The sequence below is a fragment of the Rhinopithecus roxellana genome, chromosome 11, assembly GCF_007565055.1.
Source record: "Rhinopithecus roxellana isolate Shanxi Qingling chromosome 11, ASM756505v1, whole genome shotgun sequence".
Classification (NCBI taxonomy): Eukaryota; Metazoa; Chordata; class Mammalia; order Primates; family Cercopithecidae; genus Rhinopithecus; species Rhinopithecus roxellana.
Genome location: NC_044559.1, coordinates 111,106,151 through 111,124,175, shown reverse-complemented (window position 1 = coordinate 111,124,175; position 18,025 = coordinate 111,106,151). Strand labels below are relative to the sequence as shown.

Below are 18,025 nucleotides of genomic sequence, written 5' to 3'. Positions count from 1 at the left end.
GAAGCGCTATTGTAATTTTGTAAGTTACAACTGTTAGGGCTGGCAAAACCTAGCTGTTGGCAATTTTCCCTCAGGCTAATATGTAAAAAGTGAAATTTATTCCTTTTTTAATACTGTCATATTTTATGACCACAACTCTATGTGGTGATGTCAAAGGTGACGGTTTGGTCTTCCTCCACAAACTGGGATATGACAGCTGAACTGCATACAAGACCTACCAAACAGGACCTACAGGATGGGTTTGTTCCAGTCGTAACAGAAGATTCTGGTGTGCAGATGTCTATGGTGATAATCTAAGAAATGTCAAAGGCTGAACACTCAAGGAGTTTGCTAACTCCTCTAGATTTCTGGTTTAATTCTAACATATTAAACTAACATATTAAAGATCACTATTTAATTACGAATTATACATCTGTAGCAACCTGGCTTAAATTCAGACCACATACTAAATTTTAGAAGTCTTCTCTCCACCCTAACTTTTTCTAGAACCAACTAAGAGTTGTTAGCTTAAAAACATTCCCATATCTAACAGCACTGCTCCATGTGTGCTTGGGATACTCTGAGTTGATTTCATTCCAGTGAGATAAAGATTAATCTGAGGCAAATGAGAGCTGATACAGCACCATAAGCCATAAGTCATAAGTCATAAAGCCCTGAGGACTTTAATGCTGTCATCTGAGTGAAAATCTGGAAAGTGTTCACAAGAGTCACTGCATGTGATCCTCTTTTTGTCACATGCCATGCTTACCAGTTAAGAAAAATTCTAAATGAAGCTTTAAAACTTCAATCCCAGAACACCCCTCACGGTTTACATAGGGGGTTCTTATCTATATCTGCTGAACAGAACATTTTTTCCCCTATCAATCATAGCAATCACCTTAATCTACATAAATCTGGAACAGAGAAGATGTTAGTCATGGTCAGGCCAGGACTTTTCCAAGTGGGGCCAACTGCTGAACCACATCTCTGGAGGAAGATCTGGGAAAGCTTCATTTGAAACAAGAGATTCTCACCAACACTAAAGCATGAGGACCAATGACGCAGGCAAATCCTTTAATTTTACAAATGAGGACAAAGTCAGATGACCTATACTCAAACCCCATTAATGCAGCCCTGTGCCCCCAGGGCTGGGACTCAGCTCCCCTAACCCTCTGTTTGGAGTCCTTCACCCAAATCTCCCTTTTATAAAATGTCTCTGGTCCAGAAGGTGGATGTTAGTGGTGCTGCCTTTAAGGTCTGAGAAAGAAGCCCTGCTTCTGCCCTAATGGGAAACTTTCCCCTGCACTTTGGGTAGTAGGATTGGTGTCCATAACTAACACTGGCTGGCAAAGGGGAATGATTCCCTTCCATCTCGGAAGAAAAGGAATTTTACAGAAGGCGGTTAAAGCATTAGCTGAATTGAGGGCCTAAAAAGCTTGACAACCCCCCTTTAACCGATGATCCGCCCACAGTGGAAAAGGAGGCACTTCTTAGCTGAGCAGCAAATAAAGATTTCCAGAAGGATACACTGCTGTGCTTTTGTGTCACGTTTGGGGAGCCCGCCACCCTGGCCACCTCGCTTCAACGGCAGCCCAGATGACCAGACAGAGGTAGTAATTAATTATAATTTGTTACAATTTAAAGACCACAAAAGAAATGCTGAACACTGGTTTCGAAAAGCATTTTTAGATGTAAGGGTATTAATGATTAATCCTCTCGAACCCTCAGTTGGTAATAGGTAACATGTCGGAGACGGTGACAGTCACTTCATTGCTGGTGCAATTCACAGTGCCTGAGACTCGACAAGGCGGCTTTTTGTAGCCCATTATCCAAGTGTCAACAATGATTATTGCCAATATAGTTACACAAATGCCAATTGCAGGGCAGCTGTTTTCTTTCAAATGGGTTTCAGGAAGAAGGCTGCATGTTAAAAGGAATCTTCTTATTGTGACCCTATGGCTCCATTACACACGCTTTACTTTACCTAATAAAATCAGACATGACTTTTGAGAAGAACTGTGCAGGATGATGAACAAAATGCATATTTGTGTAAATCCCCAGGACTCTCTCTCTCAAGAACATGGGCTTTTTAAAGAGTCAGGTCAAACCCCCCAGAAATCAAGTGAGTCCAGTTATGTTTTCTTTTACTTCCCTAGGTCCCCTGCTGAGTTGCTCGCTAGCAGGCAGCATGCTAAGACTGTCATTTGTAAAAAGCAGCCTGCTCAGCTATAATTACTAATTTGATGTCACACTGGAATTGCAGCGCAGCTGTGAAAAGATCGACCACCAGGGAGGTTCGCATTTCTCTGTCTCATTTAGAGGAGGCGAAACTGCTGGAGCCATGAATGGGAGATGCCCTTCCATTAAAAAGGAAAGAATTAAAGAATAAAACAAGTCATAGCAGCTGTCAGAATTTGACAATGGTTATTTTTTTTTAAAGCACTGTTCTGCTCTTAAAAAAAAAATCCTCAAGACATCTGTACATGCATGTTCTGGGACTTGTTGCCATGAAAGTGATTCCATTGTTGGAATATAACTTATTTCCTTCAGTTCCATCTTCATGATTATGCTAATACAAATCACACTAATTACATGTCAAGCTAAAATCTAAGGGATGGGACTTGTCTGCACCTATATCGCTAAATATTTGAAATGACAGTTTCAAAACTTGTCATCAACAAGTTAAAAGTATGGAAAATTAAAACAGTTATAGTGACTCATATGAAAGAAAAGCTGGGAAGAATAAGAATTGAGATTACTAATTAAGCTATGTCACCAGAGATTCTCTATGCAGATTTTTTTTTTTTTTTTTTTTTGAGACAGGGTCTTGCTGTCATTCAGGCTGGAATGCAGTGGTGTGAACACGGCTCACTGCAGCTGTGATCAACATCCTGAGTTCAAGCAATCCTCCCACGTAGCTGGGGCCACAAGTGTGCACCACCATGTCCAGCTAATTTTTGTATTGTTTGTAGAGTTGGGGGTCTCGCTATGCTTCCCAGGGTGGTCTTGAACTCCTGAGCTCAGGCTATCCTCTAGCCTCAGTCTCCCAAAGTGTTGGGATTACAGGTGTGAGCCAGCAGGTCCAGCTCTCTAGAAGGATTGTTCTTTGTACCATAACGGTCATTTGGAAAGGAATATAGTTATATATAATAGCAATGAAAATAATATTCTTGCAAATCATTTCATTTATAAAAGGCTAAAATGTAGAAAATAAGTATTTTTAGCCTTCCCCAAATATTTCAAACCAGAGGAACCAGTAGATTGTTTTGATAGCATTTTTCCCCCCAATGTCTGATCATAAAAAGGAGCATTTATGATTTGTGAACACAATGAATGGTATGCTTTTTGGAAGAGTCAAAAATCCTAACTGATCATGGAAAGAAAACCCAAAAGTTGGCAGAAAAGGGAAAGCAAGGACTTTTTTTAAAAGTTAAAAATGTTTTTAAGAGTTTGGCTCTATTAATACATTTTATTTGATCTATTTCAGTTTAACAAACATTTCTAGATTATACAAAACACTGCTGTATCAGAGAGAGAAGCATGATCTCTACCGAGTCACGAATGCCGACCTTCCCCTGGGCTCGTTCTAGACATGCTTCTCTTTTCCACACGCTGCTCCTGGGTGACCTCACCCACTTCCCTATCTCTGCTGACCATCCTTCCAGGGAGGATTCCCAAGCCCTTTGTTTTCAGCTGAGACCCCCCTGTGCAGCCTCTTGTGCCTAGTGGATATCTCTGTTCTGACGCCACCCTGACATTTCAAATGCCTCCTCCCTCTCTTGTCTGGGGGATGTATCCCCAGGGAAATCGCTGGGGACGTGGTCGGTGAGGGTGGGTGAAAGACAGATTTCAGCAGGTGATGAAGTGAGGAGAAGAAAAGGAAATGGTGGATGTTTCTTTGGCCATTTGCCCTTTTACTGTGTGTGAATAAAGGTACATTTTGATCTCTACCCTACTGTCAAGGCAGGCACACTCTCCATCATTTACAATGACATTCCACATCTTCAAGCTATTTCCTCTCTCCCCTCCCAAGTGAGCATTTCTAATACAGAAAGGTGGGTGGGGTGGCTTTATGCGGCCTCTGTCTTCTGGAATAAGAGTTATTATACACCTCAACCCCAAAAAGAAGGCTAGGGCATTGATTCTTCCTCAGGGCAACTGTGCAGACAATTCTAATGATTGCACAGTGTAAGACACAGTGATAAAGACTGCATTATATGTACAAGTTTTACAAATATGTACATCTGAAAGTATGAGCAAAAATGCTCAAGCTCTTCAAATAGAGGAAATACAAATTGTTTTGTTAACATAATATGAAACCAAATAATTCATTTTACTATTTTAGGAAAAAAATCAAGTTTTAGAATCAACTCTTTCAGCACCATATTTAACTCTGAAACAATGTTTTTGTCAACGCAGTAACTTTTTCCTCATTTTCACAATTAATGGGATTAACATGACTTTTTGATAATATGCTGTTAAAGGAAAGGAGAGACACGAACTCCCAAACATTTACAAGGCAGTGTGGCATAGTGGTTAGAAATGCGTGCTCTGGTGCCGGTGACCCCAGGCTCAAACCCTGGCACTGTCACTTCCTAACTGTAGGACCCTGGATGAAGTTACTAAACCTGTTAGTTACGTAACTTCATCCACTCAAAGGAAGTAATGACAGCACCAATCTCATCCGGTGACTGTAAGGATGACATGACATCATTCATGTACAGTTTAAAACGGTCTGGCATATAGTCTATACTCAACCAGTGCCAGTTGTGACTGTCTCTAAGCCTACCTCCTAGGAAGATGTTTCAAGGAATGATGGCTACATGTTCATATAAGATACAGGATAAAAACATTCTAGCAGAGTCCTAGAAAGATGAGTTCTCGTTCAAACAAATTCTATTATTCTCTTTTCATAGAAAGCTACACCAATAAAGGGGCTAAACATTTTTTGGTGAGGAGGGCAGTGAACTCTGGTTCATGCCATGGGGTTCTGGAAAGCGTGTTAAGTCCTATAGGTGGAACAGTGGAAAGGAAGATAGGAAGTGAATGTCCTGCTTCGCAAGGACTGTTACAACTATAGGAAGTCAAATACATGTGGTTTTCTTTCCTTTCTGTGTGCCTTTGTTTTATGATTTAGGCTTCAGCAGCAACCACACCATTAGCTGTAACTGTCCTTGTTGGCAGTGTTTACATCAGAGCAGACCAAGCCCTTGCTGACTGAACCTGAAGAAATCAAAATGAATGAAGGAAAAAAACCCTGCTAGTGGTAGTCCCGAGGAACTCTGGAAGAAAGTAAAAATAGAGCCACCAACATGGGGCATCATGTGACTCAGGGGCTGGCCTGTCGTACGATGCTGAAGAGCATGTGTGGCTCTGTACACACACTGGTATTTCCTCCGAGGAGAAAAACTCAATCAGATTTAGCCTCTGAGCTTCTCATGGGCTACAACTGAAATACCTGCTCAGTCTCCAGTACCTGGAAGAAACATTCACTCATGGCAGCATGGAAGTCGACAGTCACTGTTTCTGCCTCTTCTGGCCAAAGCCGGTGCCTTAGAGGGGGTTTACACGAAGGTTGAAATCTCAAAATGTGCATTTACTGATGTACAGTAAAAGGGCAAATGGCCAAAGAAGCCTCCACCATTTCCTTCTCTCCTCCTCACCTGCTGCAATCTGGCTTTGGTCCTCACCCACCCTCACTGACCAGGTCCCCAGCGACTTCCCTGTGGATACGTCCCTGGACAACTCTCTATTCTTATCCCTACCTGGCCTCGTGAAAGCATCTAACGCTGGGAAGTTCATTTCCTCTGGTTCCTGGGAGATGACTAGAGTGAAATGAGGATGGGGACTACAACAGCCTTGTTCCACGAGGCACTTCTTACAATGCTTGGCAGAGTGTGTGCTTGTCACAGACGTTCAATATCTGGGTAAGTGACCCAGTGTCTCCTGACTCTGCTGGGCTTGTTCTAGACATGCTTCTCTTCTCCACACATTCCTCCTGTGTGACCTCACTCACTTCCCTGTCTCTGCCGACCGTCCTTCCAGGGAGGATTCCACACATTTTTTTCAGCTGAGAGCCCCTGTGCAGCCTCTTGTGCCGACTGGATATCTGTTCTGACGCCGCACTGACATTTCAAACTCCTCCTCCTGCTGTTGTTTGCTATTTTAAGGAGTGGAATGAACACCTACCTACCCAACTGCCTAAACCAGAAACTAGGGGGTCTTCCTTAACCCCCTTTCCTCTATGCACACTCCCTGGCACCTCCGGCACTCAATCCCTCAGTTCTGTATATTCGTCTTCCCAAATCTCTCTGTAATTCATCCCCTTCCACCACATCCCAGCTCAGGCCAGCCATCTTCTCCAGGCTACTTCATCAGTCTCTCTGACAGGTCTGGCTTCCTTCCCTCCGTGGCCTCCCTGTCCCTGTAGCAAATGCACCAAATGCTCCCCACCCTGACTCTCACACCCTCGCACCTGCTGCTCTTCCTCTGACTAACTCCTATTGATCCTTCAGGTTTCCGAACATCACCTTGTCCAGGAAGCCCTTCCTTGACCCTGCCCGGCCTGAGCCAGGGGCCCTTGTTACGTGCTCTAGAGCTCTCTGAGTGTCCCATCCGAGTGTTCACCCTATGATAACATCATTTCCTATTTAAGGTCTGCATCCCCTGCTAGATCTGTCTGTGTGTCTTGTTATTTTAGCTCCTGAAGCTAGGATAGTAGCCACAAAAATATTTACAGACACCTCTGAATGAATAAACAAAAGCAGATTTGCAAATCTGTAAAATTCAACTCAAAACTGCTATCATTCTAAAAGAAACAACGACCTTGAGCTCTGTTTTCAAATGGAATAGTTAAGAAAAAGGCATTTCCCAAGGTGACAGGCAGGCATAACTAAGAATACACATGTACCCTTTACATAATCATGTGTTGACTTGGGTTAGTTTAGGTTTACATCCAGGAAGCTACTTTCTAAATTCCTCCTCAAACCAATCCTTCAAGTTGACTCTGTCTATAATCTTGCATAGTAAACTAAATGTGGCTCAAATACTACCTAAGGTCCAATAAGCCAGGAAAAGACAAAAAGAGATGCAGTCTTCTTATCCTTATTTTTTTAGGCAAAAAATACTTGAATCACGTCTTAATAGTTGGAAAGGAGTTTAAGGCTCATCCAAGTCAACATTCTACAGGTGAGAAAGCAGACTCAGAGATACAAAGAAGCATATTCAGGGTCACATTCGGTTTGATATTGGTGAAACGGTGTTAGGTCCTGGTTCCCTGACCCACAGGAACGCACTCTCAGCTGTCAGTGCCATTTTAGATTGTAAGTTTACTGCACCGGTGGCTGTGTTTTTCAAGAGTAAGTTCCATGTGGAATGTTCCCTCCAATCATGCTTGCAACAAATAACTATTTCACTATTCAACAATTTGATGAAGAGAAATGAAGTAGAACTCTCATTGGGTCAATAAAATGTTTCTCGCTGGTGGCAGCAGAAGGGAACAGGAAGAATCGCAATGGCAGGGGTAGGAGACTAGAAAGAGTAAAGGTGCTTGGGAGTGCGTGATCATGCCCCCAGGACTCGGGGAGACATACAGCAAGGTACTTACCTTTTCTTTGTCACTAGCTTCTCTAGCCACTGTAGAGCCCTGAAACACAAAGAAATAATAAAAACATGCACATGGGAGGCACTGGGTTTCACACGTGGAAAATATGAAAATGGCTCTGGGCGGAGCAAAGAGCCAGCTCAGCACCCGCTCTGCTTCGCAGCCCATGTGGAATGGGCTTCTCACCCCTCCCTGACCGTGGCTCTCCGCCTGGCCTATGCCCCCTCCCTGCAGGTATTCTTGGCCACTGGCCGCATCTCCAGCCCTGACTCTATCATGCTCACCTGTGTGTCTGTGGTTCTTGTCCAGCTGCTGGAAGTTAGAAAACCTGACCACCACTTACTTGAGCAATAACTACTTAATACTGGATCAGCCCCACACTTTCTTCCTTCTATCAACTGCCAGAAATAGTCAGTCTTGTTATCTTACAGAAGAGTCCCACTAGCTGGCTGTGGTGGGACCTCAGAGCGTTATGCCTCTTTCCCTGCATTCCGTCTTCCAGATGTGGGCACATCCTCGCCTGCTGACGTTTTTCTGCAACACTCATTGTTTTCTCCTGTCTTAGAGTTACTGATGAACACTCTTTCCTTGCGTGCTATACATCAGTCCTCCATGGCCACTCTCTGACCCCATTTACTTTGGAGTTTCCTTCAAAGACACACAGTTATTTGTACCTCTTTTGTGCCAGGCCCTATGCTGAGTGCAGAGGTACAAAGTGGAGGAAAACATGGCCCTTGATCTCAGCAGTTTGTGCTCTACTGTAGTCGTGTTCAAAACTCTGCCTTAGAACTCTGGGTTGCGTAGGATGACCTGAGTCCACCTCAGAGGCCGACAGGGAGGCTTTAGGGGTAGAGTCCAAGCAGAGAAACTTCCCATGGCTTGTGGAAGATTTTAATTCAAAAGAAAAGGTGGGAAACAAATGGTCCGGTGAATTCCTAAGTATGGATGACAACCACAGTGTCTCGTACACAGCAGATGTCCTGTGTTTACTGCATAAATGGCTGGAGATGAATCACAGGCCAGTTTCCTGGGCTCCCTTCCCCTCCTGCACTGGACACCCCTAACTACCATGAGGTCAGCCAAGCCACTTGCTTCTCAACCACCTGATGAATAGACATCTATTGCCCTGGGTTACCTGGGTTAGCCATTCATTAAATGAACTTACAGTTGACTTTGGAAAAGTGAAAGTGGCTTTTAGATTGGCCATCTGCAAAGAAATCAAAATTTTTGATTACTGGCTTTCATCGAGCAGCTCAGGCACTGACTAGGATGTATGCTTCCTGCAATTCACAGATGCGGAAACTTGAACGGAAGAGACTCCTCACACTGGGGAAGGGAGCCAAGACCACGCTGGGGGTCTCCCCGGGGCCGATCTTCCATTCCCCTGGTGCTCAGTGTCCTCAGGACTGGAAGATCCGAGGGATGCTGCTGCTGGCCCAGGAAAATGTTAATGTTTCTTGGGGCGAGTCAGAGCAGCCCAAAGCTAACCCATCAGATGGAGATGGATAATGTGAACCATTCATGAAGGCAAACCTGAGAACCCATTCTATGATCACACCCCGAGCCCCTCTGCACAGCCATGCCCAGCAACTGTTACTCGCCATGGTCTACTTTCCTTCCTTTAGGGATTCCTGAATATGGATCACAAGTAGCTACCTTTACACACTGATTTTTAACAAAGAGTGTTCCCAAATATTTTTTAACATTGGGACATTTGTAATCCTTGAGCACTGCCTATGCTGCTGGGTACAGGAAGAAACTATTCTGCTTTGAATTCTTAACCAAGTTGTTGGGGCGGGGGGGGTGGTGTGTGTGTGTACTCCCTCCTACGATAGCATCCACCCTGCTTCTGATTCTCAGGGAAGCTTCATCTGTATGTAAATGTTGATCATTAGCTTGGGAACAACAACAAAACTCATCCAAGTTTAAATTAATTCACAATAAAAAAATTATAACAAAAATAGAAAAGGAAGGCCAAGAGTTTTAAGCCATGAAATGATGCCAGATGTACAGGTTCCATCACAACTGAGAGCACTGGCAAGAACAGAGTTTATCTATGCCACAAGCCAGAAAGGGAGATGAAATTATGAAAAGCAAGGCAAATTAAAATTAGAAGATCCAATCTCCAAGTATAATTTACTCCAAGATATGTTTACCAGATGCCTACTTGTCCGAGGCACTCTCTTAGGCATTGCAGGGGGATAAAAAAAAAAAAGTTAAGTAGAACAAAATACCTGCCCTTGAGACACTTACACATCAGGAGAATGAATGAGGCAATCAAGATTCATTACCTCCCATATGCCATGCCTCATGCTGGACACGACACCTATGTATCTTATGTAATCCTCAAAACATCCCTGCAAATGTAGGTAAAATTATCCCTGTTTTAATAGATGAAGAGACAGAGGGTCATAGAGGTTCAGCAACTTACACAAGGTCAACAAGTTATAAAAGAACAACATGTGACTTTAGAGGTCACTCTGGCTTTCTTCTCCGGGAAAGTCAGAGTCTTGTGTGCCCTGAGTAGTACCACCAAGGCTTCACAAAAGAGCTGGTGCTGGCAAGGGCCCTGGAGGGCGGCTGGGACTTCCTCAGGGGCAATTCCAGGGGCACAAACGGCTTGCTTGGGCTAAGACTTTGAGGCAGGACAGGACAAGGGTGTATTTGGGAAGTGGATCCAGTGTGTGGGGACTTCAGAGGTTAGGAGACAAGCCTAGACTATTTCCTTCACTTAGACTAGCATTTCTGAAAGTATGGTTCAAACCCTGGGGTCCCGAGACCAAAACTACACAAAGTCAAAACTATTTTTATAATAGTACTGAGACATTATTTGCCTTTTTCACCATCTTGATATGTGTATAAATACTGCAAAAACAATGGTGGAAAGAACTGCTAGCAGTTTAGCATAAGTGAAACAGTGGCACCAATGGGTATTAGTTGTGTCTGTGATTTAAAAAAAAAAAAAAAAAAACAGTGAAAGAAACCAGCATCATTAAAGAAACCCAGCGTCATTTCAGAAACCTCTGAAGCCACACATCCTGGTTTTTATGACTTGTGAGCTGTGTATGAGTTGCTGAACCTCTGGCTAAGATGGTGTCTCCTACAAGCAGGCATCTAGTAAACACATGAAAGCATAAAATTAAATGTATCAAATCTAGACCCAGGAATACACATCTTTCCAATATTCTGTGTGGGAAGTATACATAAAGCACTTCTGTTTATAAAGATGGAATGGCTTCTTAACTGTTTTCATGATGGCTTGAGTTATGAGCTGAACTAGCCACCTTTTTCACGAAACAACACTTTTACTTGAAAAAACAATGACAGTCTATGTTTATTCAGATCTGGGCATGTGACTGATGTTTGCTGCAAAATGAATGAAGCTGCTAGGCTCGCCTGTATGCTGGGGTGCTTGCTACATGTGGTCATTTCATAGAAAACAACTGACAGGGCTTGTGGCCAGTGATAAAATGTGAGATTCCAAGTAAAAAACCAATTTTTAAAAATCTTATATCCACCACCCTGGGTCTGACAGCTTCCCAATATGTAAAAGACTTTTCTGATGACATTGGTGGTGACAGTGTTATGACTGTTTGATACTGTATAATGAAATGTGTCAATATTTGGAAGAGGCACATAACTCAGTGAACCAGTATGTTCCAAATGGCAAGTGCATGCCTTGACAAAGTCACACATTCAGAACAATGCATGCAAACAGACCAATGGATTTTGATGAAGAGTACAGAAAGTTCACTGATGTGATTTCAGATTTCATAATGTAACTAAGCTTTCAGAAATTACCTCTTGTCAAGCTTTGGTACAGTATCAACAAAGAATATCTACAATTATCTAAAAAAGTTGTTAAACATGCTTTAACAACTTCCCAAACTTCATTATTGTGTGAGTTCAGATTTTCTTCACATACTTCAGCGGCGTAACACCCCACAGACTGATAGTGGAATCAGATATGACATTCCAACTGTCTCACATTAAGTCAAGATATTATGGAGATTTGCAAAAATGTAAAATAATGCTACTTGTCTCATTAATGTTTTCACTTTTGGAAAATACATAAAAATGTTAACATATAATGGTTTTCTCATTTTTAAATAAACTACATATTCTAATATTTCTTATATTAATTTTTAATACTGTAAATATCCACAGACACAACTCACATCTGCAAAAGCTTTTGAGGGTCCTCTTTTAAGAGTGTGAAAGAATTGAGACCAAAAAACTTGAGAACCAAATGTCAGAGACCAGAGTTTGGCAAACTTTTTCTGCAAAGAGTCAGAGGGTAAATGTTTTAGGCTTTGTGGTCCCAAATGGTCTCTGTGGTAACTACCCAACTCTGCCATTACAGTACAAAAGTAGCAACAGACAACACAGAAACAATGGGCATGGCGGTATTCCAATAAAAATGTATTTATAAAATTGGCCCAGCCAGGCGCAGTGGCTCATGCCTATAATCCCAGCACTTTGGGAGGCCAAGGTGGGTGGATTGCTTGAGTTCACGAGTTTAAGACCAGCCTGGGCAACATGGTAAAATTCCGTCTCCACCAAAAAATACAAAAAATTAGCTGAGCATGGTGGTGCATGCCTGTGGTCCCAGTTACTTGGGAGGCTGAGGTGGGAGGATTGCTTGAGTCAGTGGGGCAGAGGTTGCCATGAGCCAAGATTGTGCCACTGCACTCCAGACTGGGCAACAGAGGAAGACTGTCTCAAAAAAAAAAAAAAAAAAAAAAAAAGTCCTTCAAGTAGGATTTGGCATTCAAGGCAAGTCACAGTTTTTCAGCCCCTAACTTGAACATTCTCCCCTGAGTTGGTGATACCAGAAGCCAGATTATGTCACTCCACTCTCAGAATTTCCAGGGGACCCCCTTTCTCTCCAAGCCTTTGAAATGGTCTCTGTACTTACAGTTCCCTCTGCCAGCAACATGCTTCCTCAGCTCATTTCCTCATCTCCTTCAAGTCTGCTCCAATGTCATCTTTCTCAGGGGAACCTTCCCTGACAGTCCTATTTAAAACTCCCCCCTTCTTTTAATTCTGTCTATAGCACTTACCACTTCTGGGTATGCTCTATGACTAACTTATTACTTTTACTTACTGCCTGTCTTTACCCACCAGAATGTCAGCTCCCTGAGTGCAGGTTTGGTTTGTTCATACCGTTATTTCCAGCACCTAGAACAATGCCTGGTATGTACTTGAATATTTAAGTAGATGTGGTATCTCTAACATGTGCCAGTGTTTTTTGGTGAGACCAGCAAGCACTTATTGCCTCAAAGGAAGGAATACACTGCTACTTGTCTGGTAGCTTTAAGTGCTGAGTGGCTCCAAAGCATTTTTGATGATCAATGACAACATTTACAATGTAGAAGAGTAAGCTTGAGTTACTTCACAAAAATTCATAAAATCAATCTCACCTTTAAGTCGTATTTCCTATACACAGACAAACGGTGGCTGAACACATTTCTTGTAACTATCACATATATTTCAACTCCATCAACATTAAGCCGGTACATGCCCAAAAATTGGGGAAGAAGGGTGATCCCATGACATTCCACTATGTACTGCATAGGAGAGAAAAAAAAGGAAAAAAAATCCAATCAAAAGATTGCTTCCTTAGATGTCAAATACATACACCTATGGTGTTTACACAAAGTGAAAACCTCCAGTCATTAGGGTCCTATTTACAGAAAATGGCCACATTTGTACTGCTTACCAATCACATCTGTGTTCACCATATCTACACAGAAAAGAACATTCAATTTTATCTCCAAACAATTTTTTTCCAACATTCCAAATGGAATTTGTAAGGTCAAACCTTGGATATGATAGTGTAAGGCATGAGGACATGTGACTGTCTTTCTCAAATTCCTTTGAAGGGATATTACACTCCACCTAGCACCTTTGCCTTCTACCCCCAAAGCCCTGACTACAGGACTGAGGCAGAGCGACCTGGCCGCTAAAATTAGCTTCTCTAACATTGTTGAAGTCGAGATTAAAGAGGAAATTGTGGAGCCCCCAGTGTTAGAAGCTGGGATGGCTGAGCTAAGCTTCCCATGAGAGCAGGGGAGAAGGGGGCAACCCCTGCGACCACAGCACCCTCACTCCTGCTCTGCCGGCAGATGGGGACTGCCTGGTTCCTGCTGGTTTCCACCAAGTTAACTGGACAAGCCCAGGGTTGACACCATTTCGGAGGAGAGTTGCAAAAACACAACACGACCTTGGCTGTTTTTCATGACCACATTCTAGAGGGCCACAAGATGGAGCCACTTCTCCCTGAGAGCAGATTTTCACAAAACAGGGGTCCCTCTGCACTTCCCAAGGGAGGCTTAGGTTTTCCTTCCTTTAAAATCATGGGGAAGGAATATTTCAAAAAAGCTCTATGTCCATTGACACATGTGTGAAATCTCCAGGATAATAAACAGCACAAATGGTGAGATTCAATTATTGTAAGCACCATACGTGTTGGGCATATTCAGAGATGCTGATGATGCAGTTGGAGGGAATTCTGATCTTTTTTCTATACTGCTTGAATTTTTCATTTTCTTCTTTTTTTTTTTTACAATGAGCATTTTATAAAAAATACAAAAGTAATTAGAATGTCCTTTCAAACTTTTTAGTTGTAAATACTGTTAATAATCAATTCTGATAATATTTAACCACCTTAAGAATGAAAGTCTTCAGTTTTGATCATTAAAGATAAACAGCATTGGCAGCTGACTTTGATTTTTGCCATCTAGAGTTTTGGCAAGTTTTAAAGCTGTGTCTTCCCTTTTTTCTTCTTGTTGACAATAACTGAGCTATATATTTTAATCTCATGTAATTCCTGAGGAGAGTTTCACCTTGTTATTTGAAATTAGATGAGTGAAACATTTTCTATTTCTTTCCTTTCAAAATATAATAAATTGAGTTTTGCTAATGTAAAAGAGGTAGTAAATAGCCACTGCGTGAAAAGAAAATTTCTCACATCTGATCTAGAGAAATAAAAAGTTCTTGGCCTCTGTAGAAAGGTGGTTGGATGGGCCTTCAAACACACAGACTGAGGAAGTCCAGTCTCTATGTGCAGTAGAGAGAACATAGGTTTGTGAGTCAGAAAGGCGTGTATGTATGTCCTGGTGACTCCATTTATGAGCTGTGAGATCTTGGGCAAGTTACCAAATCACTCCACGTTTTAGCTTCATTTTCAAAAAAAAGAGCCTAATTCCTACCTTGAGGGTTGTTTTGAGGGTTACAGATAAGAGTATGTCAAAATACTTCACATGATGCTGTGTACTATACAATACTGAAGATAATGATTATTTTCATTCAAAAATGTTAAGAAATTTTAATGTTACACTTGTTTTGTGCTCCAAACTGACATACAGACATGTACTGGGTAGGGTCTGCTCTGAGGCAGTTATTTTTGAGGGCCACAAGACAGTCCCTGCCCCAGGGCACACACCAGTTTTGGTTTTGCTGCTCAACCCCTCGCTGCGCTCTCATGATGGACTACATTTACAGAATCCTGCCATGTCTCTGATTCAAGTTGCCGTACAGAGCCACAGACGGCTATGTCTCATGGAAAAGAACCAATGCTACAAATATGGTAAAGAAATCTTTTGAATATTATACAGCAAATCATTGACTAGTTGCCCCCCTCTTAGGAAAAAACACCCATACAGATTACATTCTATACCTTCCCTACCTTAAAGATTAGCTAAATTACTACACTGAAAAGAGACAGATCAAATCTGTCTACTTTGCCAGGTGCGGTGGCTCACGCCTGTAATCCCAGCACTTTCAGAGGCTAAGGTGGGTGGATCACGAGGTCAGGAGTTCAAAATCAGCCTGGCCAAGATGGTGAAACCCCATCTCTACTAAAAATACAACAATTAGCCAGGTGTGGTGCACACCCGTAATCCCAGCTACTCGGGAGGCTGAGGCAGAAGAATCACTTGAACCCGGGAGGCGGAGGTTTCAGTGAGCTGAGATTGTGCCACTGTACTCCAGCCTGGGTGACAGAGTGAGACTCCATCTCAAAAAACAAAACAAAACAAAACAAAACAAAACAAAACAAAACAAAACAAAGACAAACAAAAAGTCTGTTTACTTTATCACCAAGTCTACACGCAGTTGTTCTCAAACATATGGCTCACCTATGGGGTTCTTTGATGAATACCTAAAACTCCTGAGAATATAAATATGTACAAACCCACAAGTCATACCAAAGTTTATTAGATTGCAGTATTGCCAAGCTGCAGGTGGTATCAAAGGTTTAGAAAGCATTAATGGGTTAAAATTTTGCAGCAGAGAAAATTATACCCATTAACTGAATTTCTGGGGGGAAGCACTGGGAAAGGGGCACACTGTTGCCTTTTCAGTGGAGGAACATTTAACTGGGTCTGTGAATGCCTGGGCTAGGGACTTCTGTTCTCTAGCACGATGTGCTGTGGTAGGCAGATGTTGACACAAAGAGGCCTGAATGAGAATCCTGGTGGATTCTCCCAGTTGACCCAGAGAATGCTCAGCACAAAGTCATAACACCAGTGGGCCTAACTCCAAGGATTCCTACACACACCAGCTGCTGGAGGTCAGCCCTGAACCAGGGAGACTGTGGATTCACAGCGATAGTGTTAGCCACGGTCTCACGAGCCTCAGTCACGCTGCACAGCTAGGAGCCCCCCGATCCAGCTCCGTGTTCCTTACCTGTGTGACCTTGGGACACACAGGTAAGGAACCCCTTGGTCTGCATTCAACCTCTTGGTCTGCATTTGGAAACTGGGAGGTAATAATAGTACTTAATGATTAAATGAGTTAATTACAAAGTTTTTAGAACAGAGTCTGGCACATAAAAAGTACTATGAAGTGTTATCTACCTTATGAACCATTTCCATTTTCATCAAACCTCAAAACCCCCTCATCACTCTCAATATTCATTCATAGAGATCGAGTATGGTGGCTCACACCTGTAATCCCAGCACTTTGGGAGGCCAAGGTGGGCAGACAGCTTGAAGTCAGGAGTTTGAGACCAGCCTGGCCAACACAGCGAAACCTTGTCTCTGCTAAAAATACAAAAATTAGCCAGGTGTGGTGGTGCATGCCTGTAGTCCCAACTACGCAGGAGGCTGGGTGAGGCAGAAGGATCGTTTGAACTTGGGAGGCAGAGGCTGCAGTGAGCCGAGATCGCACCACTGCACTCCAGCCTGGGTGACAGAGCAAACTCCTGTCTCAAAAAAAAAAAAAAAAAAAAAAAAAAATTTTCATACATTCACTTAAAATACGTATTGAGCATCCATCATATGCCTGGTACCATGGGTGGTGCTGACTTTGCATCGCGGAGTGAAGACGCCTGGTTCTTGTCTGTGTGCAAATTATCCTATTTCAGGTGGAAAAGGGTGCCATGGGAGGGGAATGGCTTGACTTCCGGTAGCCCCATCTCCCAGTGATACACTTTGAATATATGTCCCCTCCAAACCTCACGTTGTGATGTGATCCCCAGTGTTGGAGGTGGGGCCTGGTGGGAGGTGACTGGGTCATGGAGGTGGGTCCCTCATGAAGGGCTTGGTGCCATGGGGAGAACTGCTTATGGAAAAGGGCCTTCCAGTCTCCTTCCCCACCTCCCACCGAGCCATGCCAGCTCCCCACTGCCTTCCAACATGAGTAGAAGCTTCCTGAGGGTCTCACTCGAGACAGATGCTGACGCCATGCTTCTTGTACAGCCTGCAGAATTGCAAGCCAAATAAACCTCTTTTCCTTATAAATCACCCAGCCTCAAGTATTCCTCACAGCAACACAAACAGGTGAAGACACTCAGTGCTTGCACAGTGGATCCCCTTTTAAGAGCAGTCTCTCCAGTCACACTGGGACCAGTCTTGTTGGGTTCCTGGGCATCCTCCCCCTCAGTCCAGGGGACTCAACCTCTCTCCCTCCACTAGCAGCTTCTCAACAGCATTTAAATGTGCTAAAGTTTCTCAGGAAAGCAACAAAAACAAAACACAAAACACCCCCTCAATTGCAGAGATGCATGGTCTGGCACTGCCTGGATCCTGGCTTGAACGTACACTTGGAGGGCAACTGGGGACACCTGATTATGCCACTAACTAGATATTTGGTGATAGGAATTTATCAGCAATTTTCTTATCCTGAGAAGTCCTTATGTTTCAGAGAAGGATATCAAAGTATTTACAGAGGAAATATGTCTGTGATTTACTTTTGAAACACTTCTGCAAAAATAAAATGATGCAAAATAAAACGTTAATAATTGTTCAATCTAAGTGATGGGTATATGCTACCAATTTTCTGTCTGTTTGAACATTTTTACAATAAAAAGTAAATAGAAACACAAACCATTCTTTGACTGCATGTCTTTCTCCATCTCTGGTCTCTCTCCTGACTGGCTTCTTGGCAGAGTTGTCTACGCTTATTTTCTATTGCTCTGTAACTCCCATCCATTCTGCA

At 42.8% G+C, this 18,025-nt stretch overlaps 1 protein-coding gene across 4 annotated transcripts in view; it reads right to left on the bottom strand.

The window, feature by feature from the left end:
- Window positions 1-18,025, bottom strand: part of PIP4K2A (phosphatidylinositol-5-phosphate 4-kinase type 2 alpha) — a 187,606-nt gene that overhangs the window by 23,299 nt on the left and 146,282 nt on the right. For 2 of the 4 annotated variants that reach the window (XM_030940296.1, XM_030940297.1), the window contains 3 exons: window positions 13,006-13,152; window positions 8,748-8,789; window positions 7,586-7,624 (listed from right to left, as the gene is read on the bottom strand). In XM_030940296.1, the coding sequence (XP_030796156.1) occupies window positions 7,586-7,624; window positions 8,748-8,789; window positions 13,006-13,152 (228 nt within the window). The remainder of the gene's footprint in view (window positions 1-7,585; window positions 7,625-8,747; window positions 8,790-13,005; window positions 13,153-18,025) is intronic. The other 2 variants (XM_010367562.2, XM_030940298.1) reach the window with 1 other exon arrangement.